The sequence below is a fragment of the Myotis davidii genome, unplaced genomic scaffold (genome assembly GCF_000327345.1).
Source record: "Myotis davidii unplaced genomic scaffold, ASM32734v1 scaffold441, whole genome shotgun sequence".
NCBI classification, from domain to species: domain Eukaryota; kingdom Metazoa; phylum Chordata; class Mammalia; order Chiroptera; family Vespertilionidae; genus Myotis; species Myotis davidii.
In genome coordinates, this window is record NW_006291818.1 from 69,662 (window position 1) to 81,107 (window position 11,446).

Below are 11,446 nucleotides of genomic sequence, written 5' to 3' on the forward strand. Positions count from 1 at the left end.
TCAAGCTGAGACCCAATCCCTGCAGACCACCCCAAGAGATCCCACCCATGCACGAATTTGTGCACTGGACCTCTAGTAAGAAATAATCTGAGATAAGAGCTAAAACTATAAACTCTTAAAACACAGGAATAAATCCTATGACCTTGGATTAGACAATGGTTTCTCAGACATGACACCAAAAGAACAAACAAATAAAACTAAGAAAAAAGACATCATCAAGCTTTAAAAAATTCCCATCCACTTTCAATTCTTTTGAGTATATACCCAAGAGTGAAATCATGGGTAATATGATAGCTCTAAATTTAACATTTTTAAAAAATAACTTTTTATTTATCAATTAGTTATTGTACAATATTATATTAGTTTCACACATACAACCCATTGATTAGACATTTATATAACTTACAAAGTAATATCCCAAATAAATCTAGTACCCATCTGACCCCATACATAGTTACGACAATATTATTGACTATATTCCCTATGCTATCCTTTACATCCCCATGACTATTCTGTAACTACCAATTAGTAGTTCTTAATCCTTTCATCTCTTTCATCATCCCCCAAGCCTCTGCCATCTGTCAAAATGTTCTGTATCTGTGAGTCTGTTTCTGTTCTGCGTGTTCACTTATTTTATTTTTTAGATTCCACATATAAGTGAAATCACATGGAATTTGTCTTCCTAACTTATTTCACTGATATTGTGCCTATCCTAGGTCCATCCATATTGTTGCAGATAGCAAGATTTCATTCTTTTTACAGCTGAGTCATATTCCATTTTACACACACACACACACACACACACACACACACACACACACCTTCTTCTTTACCTATTCATTTATACATGAACACCACTTAGGTTACTTCCATATCTTGACTATTGTTAACAAATGCTGCAATGAACATAAGGATGTACATGTCTTTGATTTAGTGTTTTGGGTTTCTTCAGAGAAATACCAAGAAATGGAATTGCTGGGTCCTTTATCTCTTTTTATATAGCCTTTGTTTTAGAATATATTTTGTCTAGTATAAGTGTTCCTACACTAGCTTTTTTTTATTTTAATGAAATATCTTTTTGCATCCCTTACTGTTAGTCTGTGTGTGTGTCTTTCAATCTGAAGTGAATCTCCCATAATCAGCATATGTAAGGGTCTTAATTTTGTTATCCATTCAGCCACCATGTCTTTTGGTTGGAGCATTTAATCCATTTGCATTTAAACTGGTGAGTCTCACTTGTAGGTAACAAACTGCTTTCCTCTTGCTGCTCTTAAAATTCTCTTTGAGTTTAATCTTTGCCATTTTAATTATATGTCTTGGTGTGGCCTCTTGGGGTTCATCGTTTGGAATTCTCTGTGCTTCTTGGAATTGTATGTCTATTTCCTTCACCAGGTTAGGTTAAGTTTATGGAAAAGTCATTGAAAAGGGCTTGAGTGAACCCAAAATTTGGGATGGACATTGTCTTGGGTGGGAGGGGATCTCAGGGAATCAATGTAGGGTAAATAGTGTGAGTCAGGTTGATAGACTCAGATATAGCATCCACTATCTGGTTCTGTGGGGGATAGGACTCAGCAAAGGAATGACGGAATAGGCCAGCACTTCTATCTGGGAGAAAGCTGCCCCTCCAATCCTTGCCCCAAATCCAGACAATTCAGTTCCTCCCCATGTCCCTGGTGCCTTTTGAGCTGCTGCCCCAGTGCTGGAGGTTATAGCTAGTGAGTCTGAGGAAGGCCATGTGCATGCCCTTTAAGAGGAACACCTCAGTTTCCAGCAACTCTCCCATCATACTCAGCCACTATCCCTGCTGGTTTTCACAGCCAGAAGTTTGGAGACTTCTCTTCCCAAGACTGGAACCCTGGGCTGAGAGGCCTGGGTTGGGGCCCTTCACTCCTAAGAAGGGACCTCTACAGCTGACATATCCCTCCCAATTTTTAACCATCCCATGTGCGTATGGGACTAACTCATTCCATGTCTATGTCCTTCCTACCAGTCTCGATATGGCCTTCTCTTTATGTCCTTAGTTATAGGACTTCTGTTCAGCTAGATTTCAGACAGTTCTGAATGGTGGTTGTTCTGTAGTTTAGATGTCATTTTAATGTGGTTGTGGAAGGATACAAGTACCACATTTATCTACTCCATCATCTCAACTGGAAGCTATAGTGTTCTCACAATGGCTGTGCCATTTTACATTCCACCAAATTATGCATAAGGGTTCTAATTTCTCCACGTTCTACTCAACACTGGTTATTTTATGATTTACTGTTTTGTTTTGTTTTTAAGTATAGGCATCCTATTGGGTGTAAAGTGGTAATTCACTGTGATTTTGATTTGTATTTCCCTACTAACTAATGATGTTTTCATGTAGTTCTTAGTCATTTGTATATCTTCTATGGAAAAAATATCTATACAAATCCTTTACCTATTTATTATTTATTTATTTATTCTTGGCTTCAGAGAGAAAGGGAGAGATAGAAACATCAATGAGAAACATCAATGATGAGAGAGAATCATTCACTGGCTGCCTCCTGCACACATTCTACTGGGGATCGAGCCCCCAACCTGGGCATGTGCCATTGACTAGAATCAAACTCAGGGCTCTTTAGTCCACAGGCTGATGCTCTCTATCCACTAAGCCAAACAGGCTAGGGCTATCCTTCACCCCATTTTTAAACAGAGTTGTTTTCCTTTTTATTGGTGAGTTGTGTGAGTTCTTTATATATTCTGTATATTAGACCCTTACCAAATGTATGATTTTCAAGTTTTCTCCCATCTGTAAGTTGTCTTTCACTTTCTTGATGTCCTTTGATGTATAAAAATTTTCAATGTTGATAAGTTTAACTTACCTACTTTTTCTTTTGTTGCTCACGTTTTTGGAGTCAGACATTTAATTCCCCCAATGACTTTCAGTTGAGCTATGATACTTTGGCAACATATAGCACACAAACTCAAATATGAAATCATAGTCTAATTCTAATTCAGACTATTTAGCTCACATATGATGTTGACTCTAAGACTATGTTCTTGCTAATACAGCTAAAATCTGAAAATAATCTTTTAATAAATGTAATAAAAAAAGAATTCCTCCCCCCCCCCATTTTTACATACCTCCTATAGAAGTACCAGTCATACTATTGCTTGTAAGAGTCGCTGAAGTCTCTGACACTGTGGAGGATTGGCTACTAGTGACAGCTGAAGCAGTATCAGAGGCCTGCTCAGAGGTAGATGGATTGGAATTGTTAGTGGAAGCGCTTGTGGTTTGTGATTCCATTCTTGCAGAAGTGGTTGGTACTACAGTAGGTTCTATAAAATATAAAATGTTTAGTCAACATTTCAATACAAATTAGGTAATGGGTTATATTTTAATCCAAGCTAACATTTTTATAATAAATGTTAAAGCAAACTTTAATAATATGAACTCTGTAGGAAGTACAATATATAGTAAAAAAAAGCTTTCATGAAGTTAAACTGTTAACATTAAAATGTCATTACTAACGTATGATCACTGCATTTTTAAAAATCCCACAAATGCATATTCTAATAATTCAGATGATTAACAGGTTTTTGAATAGTGACTATATAAGTTTTCTGATCTATCATAAAAAAGAGGATAAAGCAAGTAAAAGTTTCTCTGCTATGTTCATGCATATTATTATAAGCTGTCAGAAGGTGTTACAAACAGCTCTTTCCCCTTTTAAATATGGATTCCAGAATCAGATGCTTGGAAAGTAAGTCTGATTTCACTACTGACAGCTTGATCCTGGATAAGTTACATAACCACTTTTCATTTTCTCACCTATAGACTTAGGAAAGTATTCTTCATAGAACTTTCTTCATAGAACTGTTGCTAGGATGAACTGAGATCACACATATAAAGCACTTTGTATGATGCATTACATATACCAATAATTTAATAAACATTATTTTGTATAATGTTTTACATAGTAATCACATAATTAGCATTATCTATGATGTTTAATATATTTTAATCTCTTTTTACATGTACTTTTGTATGTTTTCAAAACTTTTTTGTAAATATTCAGCAATACTTTTTAATAAAAATTTAAAAATTTTGTAGTGGAATGTAAAAGAAATTTCAAACAGATTTTAACTTATGAATGATTCATATTTTAAACTGATTATAAAATAGTTGTTTAAAAATAGAGAATCTAATTGTTATAACTATACAATAACAATCAGCTCTTAAAAAGAGGGACTCTCTTAATGTGATGTAGAATGAGAGGACAACTATTTTATATAATGCAGTGTGAAATGCAGACTCCTGAAACACGAATAGTACCTGCTTGGTCTATGGAACATTGGACTCTGGTTCCTTAAACAAATGCATTTGCTTGCAGCTAAAAGGTGAAGGGAGGAACCTATGTTTATTTGCAAATGCTTTGTAACAGTTTCTCAACCTTAGCAGTACTGATATTTTGAGCTGGACAATTCTTTGTTGGGTGTGGGAGTGGGGATTGAGGGTGCCTGTCCTGTACAGTATGTTTAGCAGCACCCCTGGCCTCTGCCCATTACATGTCATTGGCACTCTCCTCCCAACTGTGAGAACCCAAAACGGCTATAGATATTGACAAATGTCTCCAGGGACACAAAAGGACAGCCAGTTAAGAACCACTGGTCTAATTGATATAGTTAAGTTTTTGGTTTATTTTTCATGAGAGAAAGGTTTCCACTGAAAGAAACTAGTTGGGAGAAGAGGGCATCTACTGATCACTGAAATACTATTAATGTAGTTGAAATAGTCTGGTTAGACTAATTCTAATGGGTTAAAAGGCTACTCTGTCACCTTTTCCTACTTACCAGATAATAGGTGTCACATAATAAACACACAGAAAGTTTTCAAACTAGCCATCCTATATTTAACTAACTCCATTAACCTTTAATTAATCCCTACTATATTAACCACTGACTTACGGGTAATTTATAATGCTTCAAAATAAAAACCAAGGCACTGTTGAATGAATGCAGGCTATGGAAATAAATTATCTCTTCATAAGCATCTTAATTCCAAAGTACTAGTACTCTAAACTAGGATCATCCAAACTGCAAACAGCCCATCCAAGAACTGATTGCCCAAGGCCTCTATTTCTATCTATTCAATGTATCTTTTCTCCAATTTATAGCTAACCCCCAAAGTTAACAAATTTATACATGGTTGACCACCTCCCTAAGAAAATTATGATTGACCACTTCCTTCTAAGATGAAACTAATAATTCCTGAAGATAATTCTCAACATGTAGGAAAATTCATATATGTAGTCATATATGCAAACATGCTACCACTTTCCCTAATCCCTGTTTACTAACTCTAGCTTTCCTTCCTCAGAGCAATTATAAGCCAAAACAAAACACTAAAACTAAGCAGCACAAAAGGTACATATTATATTACATTAAAGAGTAAAATACTTTTAAAAGTAAATGACAGCCCTAACTGGTTTGGCTCAGCAGATAGAGTGTCGGCCTGCAGACTGAAGGGTCCCAGGTTCAATTCCGATCAAGGGCATATACCTTGGTTGCGGGCACATCCCCAATAGGGAGTGTGCAGGAGGCAGCTGAATTGATGTTTCTCTCTCATTGATGCTTCTAACTCTCTATCCCTCCCCCTTCCTCTCTGTAAAAAATCAATAAAATATATTAAAAATAAAATAAAAATAAAAGTAAATGACATTATAAATAACCAATATTAATCATTTGAATTGTTATAGCACTTTACTGTTGTCCATAATTCAAAAGTGTCATTTCTGCCCTTGTCAGTCCAAAGTGGCTAGGCTGAATGTCATCCCATACAATGAAAGATTGCAGGTTTGATTCCTGATCAGGGCACATACCTAGGATGCAGGTTCACATTCCCAGTTGAGCGCATATAGGCAGCAGCCAATTGAAGCTTCTCAATCATATCTATGTTTCTCTTTCTCTCTCTCTCTTCTTCTCTCTCTCTGCCAACTGAAGCTTCTCAATAACATTTATGTCTCTCTCTCCCCTTTCCCCTCTTCCCTCTCCCGCCCCTCCCCACCTCCTGTCCTCGGGTAAAGTTTTAAAAGAAAAAAATTTAAGTGCCATTTCTATTTTTTATAGCAAAAGGTAAAATATGACAATATTATAAATTAATATAATAGGTAAGTCTGAGAATATATCAAACTATCACTTGTAAAAAAAATTTTTTTCTAAGAAAATAACTACCAAGCAATAAAACAATAACCAGAAAAAATTTTAGGCACAATTACTATATTATAACCAAGGTTATTACTACAAATTGAAAAATAAGATTTAAAAATCTGAAAACCTCTCTGTAGTTTAATAGCATAGTAACATATTTCATTGTATCAAGTTTTCTTCATAATTCTACAGTTACTACTCCACCTTACCATCTTCATCAACAGTAAGGTCCACAACTTCTGCTGCATTCTGCCTCAAGGGCTGTATCACAGTAGAAATCCTACTGCGGTTCCGTGGCTCCTGTGGTCGACTTGTATGAGAACTTGAACCTTGGCTCCAATGAGATCTGGAGTGTCCAAGGGTTGAACGAGACCTTAAATGATATCAATATTAAATTAGTAAACATAAAAAAAAAATTCAGTTACCAAGAAATAATAAGCCTTTCTTTACAGAGTGAGTTGGGAATTACTTCATGTAAGACTTCTCCAAAGAAATAATGGTCACAGAATTAAAAGTTATAACTAGCACAATGTCTGTCTGGCACTCAATAAATATTTTCTGAATGAAATATTTACCAACCAACTGATCTAAGAATATGAGAAATGATACGTTATCGTTCTACACCAATCACTGGTGTGAAATACAGGATACAGTTTCAAGAATAACGCTCTTTTCAATAGTTAGTGTGAATATTCACTTGGGTTACAATCAATTATTTACTTTTTATGTAAATACCAAAATTTTTCACAATAGGTAAAGTAACAAAAATATCAACACAGAACACTTGGGGAGTCCTAAACCAAGCTACCAGTAAGTTTCTGGTACTGATCTAAAAGAGATTCAAGACACTAGAGAAATTTCCTGGGATCAGAAAGGGTAAGGATAGTTGCAGCTAGTTTACTACAGATGGTCCCTGATTTAATGGTTCAATTTACGATTTTTTGACTTTGCAATGGTTTGAAAGCAAGATGCTTTCAGTAGAAACTGTACTACAAACACTGAATTTTTATCTTTTCCTGTGCTAGCAATATGTGGTATGATACTCTCTTGTGAGGCTGGGCAATGGCAGCAAGCCACAGCTCCCAATTAGCCACCTGACTATGAGGATAAACAATGGATACTGTGTATTCAGTGCGTATTCACTGATGATTTTGCCCAACTTTAGGCAATGTGTTCTAAGTACATTTAAGGTAGGCCAGGCTAACTTATGATGTTTAGTAGGTTAGTTGCATTAAATGCACTTTCTCTTTTTTTTCTTTTCTTGATTGGTTTTGAGATAGAATTGGTATTTAATATTATTTAAATGCATTTTCAACTTACGGTGTTTTCAGCGTTCAATGGGTTTATTGGGATGTAACCCCCATTGTAACTGGAGGAAGATCTGCAATTTGTAGCCTTAAGAAACATCACTTGTTTCAACTGTGTTGTGCTTTTAAAGTATATAATCCACAAACCCTCAACACCTAACTTTTATCATCTTTTAATCATATGTATGGTATTGTATATGTGTACCTAAATTTCTTACCTTGTACATTTCATTACAAATATTTTTAAGGATTCACTGTAATGATCTGAATGACTGAGGGTACAGAGGGGTAATATATGCAGTCCTAAAGCTCCAGGAGAAAAATACATGTTTTAGGAAGGTGGGGCTTATGAAGTCAGTGTTTTCTTCTGCCAAAGCTGAATGTAAAACTGCTTATAGGCTTATTGTTACCATGCATGAAAAGAGTGAGCCAAATTCATTAATATTCAGTTCATCAGGGGTGCAAACTCAACCATTCAGAAAAGAGCTCAAGAGTTTTGAAAAGGTTCAAATGAAAAAACAGGAGTATGAATATTAATTCCTGAGACACAGTAAAAAAAAGGACATTACAGCCCTAGCCAGTTTGCCTCAGTGGCTAGAGAATCAGCCTGCAGACTGAAGGGTCCTGGGTTCGATTCCAGTCAAGGGCACATACCTCAATTGCAAGCTCCAGGGCCCTGGCCCTGGTCAGGGCTTGTGTGAGAGGCAACCAATCAATGTGTCTCTTTCATAACAATGTTTCTTTCTCTCTGTCTCTCTGCCCCTTCCACTCTCTCTAAAATTCAATGGAAAAATACCCTCGGATAAGGATTAACAAACAAACAAAAAAAAGAAGCCCAGCCAGCGTGGCTTGGTGGTTGAGCGCTGATCTATGAACCAGGAGATCAAGGTTCAAATCCCAGTCTGGGTACATGCCCTGGTTATGGGCTTACTCCCTAGTGTGGGGCGTGCAGGAGGCAGCAACTGAATGATTCTCCCTCATCTTTGATGTTTCTATCTCTCTCTCTCTCCCCCTCTCCTTTCCTCTCTGAAATTAGTAAAAGTAAAAATAAAATTAAGAAGTAGGAAAGCACATTCCAAGAAGAATTGTATAGGCTGAAACATGATAGTAAACAACTGTCTCAGGGTGAAATGGTTTTGGATGAGGAGAGATAACCATTTAAAATTCTTAAGAAACCAAAATTCTAATGAGACTGTGTAGTTTATTTCTGGGAAGCTGTTAACAGCTGCAGAAAGTTCCAGGTCCACTTTGCAATACTCTTGTCAAAGCTACACAGGATACCTTAACTCAAATATTATGCTGAGTGGAGCATCAACAAAAAAGTTGATTTATGGACAGTTGATGCGTGCAGCAACTATTAAATCCTGACACAAAAGAATCTGAAACACAGATGCATTATCTTAAAGAGAAAGGGCAAAGTGCCAGCTAAACAGTGACAAACTTAATACCTTATTTAACAATAAGGAAAATAAATATGGGTCATAAGCACTATGTGCCTCTTTTTTTGTTACTGTTAATCCTCACCCAAGGATATTTTTCCCCCACTGATTTTTAGAGTGGGAGAGATAGAGACATAAAAATATTAATGTGAGAGAGATACATCAATTACTTGCCAACAGCATGCGCCCCATCTGGGGCTGGGGATCAAACCTGCAACCCAGATATGTACTCTTGACCGGGAAACAAACCCGAGACCCTTCTGTGCACAGACCACACTCTAACCACTGAGTCATGCCAACCAAGGCATAGTGTGTGTCTTTTTCAAGATCACTGACCATTACTGTGGTAAATACATCTGCTTAAACATTAAGCATCTCCATGACAAGAAAGATCTTCAGTTCCACAAGGAAAAACAGGTCTGTAATTTTAGCAATCTTTGTTGTTCATAAAAACTCAGTGTCAAAATAAGCGCTATGCACAGTCAACAGGATAACACTGGCATATACAATGGAGCATCAACTTTCCTCAGAGTCTGGGATTATCATTTAGAACTTAAAACAAACAGGGATATATTATACAGTGGTCTCTTCCATGCCATTAGAAGTGACACTCCAATGGAAAGTGGCTAGTGGAAAAGCACATTCTAAATATGCTTTTGTTGTTGTGGTTAATGGTTTTGGGCTCAATCCCCTGTCAGGGGCGTGCAGGAGATAACCGATTGATGATGTTTTTCTCTCATCAATGTTTCTTTCTCTCTATCCCTCTCCCTTCCTTTCTCTCTAAAAAATAAATAAAAACATATTTTTTTTAAAAAAGATTCGTTCCCCGTACGGGCCACCAAGAAAAAAGGAGAAAAAATAAAATTAAATTAAAAAAAAGAAAGAAAAGCACTAATCTGGTATATACATACTCAAACTAGGTCTCAAAAAAAAAGGTAGAAGATGCAAATATCTGCAGAATAAATGTTTAAACACTTCTACTTAAAATTTTTTAAATATACAAACTAGCAATTAAAATCTTACCGATAGCTTTCTCCAACTGTTACAATCTCCACTTCACTATCAGTTGAGGTAACATTAATTTCTTCATTGGCAGCGACTTGGGGAGTGGAGGAAGCTTCTATCACCACAACATCTTCATCAATACTTCCTGGAAACAAAAAGGGAAAAAAAAAAAAACACTTAAAGGGCATCTGCCATCTTGCTAATGGATATACAAAAACTTTTATTTTGACTTTGACTATAAAATTCATTACAAAAGTAAAAATCTTATCTGTAAAAATGCAAGGTTTTTTAAAAACAGCTAAACACACATAAAAACAGTAGTACCTATTCTCTTGATCTGTATGTCTTCATGTTTATTTCCTCTTTTATAATTTTTGTTTGTTCTTTATAAAATTTTAGTGGTCTCCATATGAATTTGTATATTATATAGAGATATTAACACTGTTATATCTAAAGAACTGATTTTAAGATCTTATATAAGGTATTCACATTCTATGATATTTACCCTTTACTCCCTAAAATAAAAATACATTTGCTATATATTTTCTCCAAGGTGGTAATTTTCTGTGATATAGCATTTTTCTAAGAAACACAGATATTAGTTTTTGAGTTTTATATGCTATGAAATGTATCATTTTTGTACTTGTTTTTTTCTAAATTATTCTGTTTGGAAAGTGCTTCCTTATTTGAAGGATGGACATATACTATATTTGGTTCAAGGTGTTTCCTCAATTATTTCATCTAGAACGAATTTTTGTTTATAGGATTAGATAAGATTATAAATACAATCTGGCCCTGACCCTCCCTATTACCAAACCATTTCTTAAAAAATCCTTCCTCTCCCCCCCATTAAATTTTGAATCCTCCCGTTTTACATTACATTTTGAAGCCATCTATGAATCCCCTTTGACCTAGATTCTTAAGTCAGGGTAATACAATATTTTTAAAACAATTTTTCTGAGGCATTAGTTTCATAATTTAAAAATTCCATAACCAAGAGGTGAAAGCAACCCAAATGTCCATCAGTGGATAAATGGATAAACAAAATGTGGTACAGACATAGAATAGAATATCATCTGGCCCTGATGAAGAAAGGAAATATGCCCTGGCAGGTATGGCTCAGTTGATTGGGCAACATCCTGGGCGTCATATTGTGCATTGAAAAGTTGCTGGTTCAATGCCCATCTGGGAAACATGCCCAAGTTGCAGGCTCAATACTTAGTAGGGGGCGTGCAGGAGGAAGCCGATGGATGTTACGTTCTCACATCAATGTTTCTCTTTACCTTCTTCTCTTTCTGAACATCAATAAACTATTAAAATATTTTCTTTTAAAGGAAGTAAATACTATCACATGATATTTACCCTTTACTCTCTAAAATAAAAATACATTTGCAACACAAATGAACCTTCAGGACATTATGCGAAGTGAAATAACGCATTATGCTAAGTAAAATAACACACAAAAAACTGTATGATTCCACAGATCCATAGAGAAAAAAGTAGAATGGGTTACCAGAGTTAGAG

The 11,446-nt window shown here is 35.7% G+C and overlaps 1 protein-coding gene across 7 annotated transcripts in view; it reads right to left on the minus strand.

The window, feature by feature from the left end:
* Positions 1–11,446, minus strand: part of RNF111 (ring finger protein 111) — a 104,346-nt gene that overhangs the window by 32,573 nt on the left and 60,327 nt on the right. For all 7 annotated transcript variants that reach the window (XM_006765215.2, XM_006765218.2, XM_015564955.1 and 4 more), the window contains exons 3-5: positions 9,941–10,067; positions 6,381–6,544; positions 3,106–3,300 (exon numbers count right to left, since the gene is read on the minus strand). In XM_006765215.2, the coding sequence (XP_006765278.1) occupies positions 3,106–3,300; positions 6,381–6,544; positions 9,941–10,067 (486 nt within the window). The remainder of the gene's footprint in view (positions 1–3,105; positions 3,301–6,380; positions 6,545–9,940; positions 10,068–11,446) is intronic.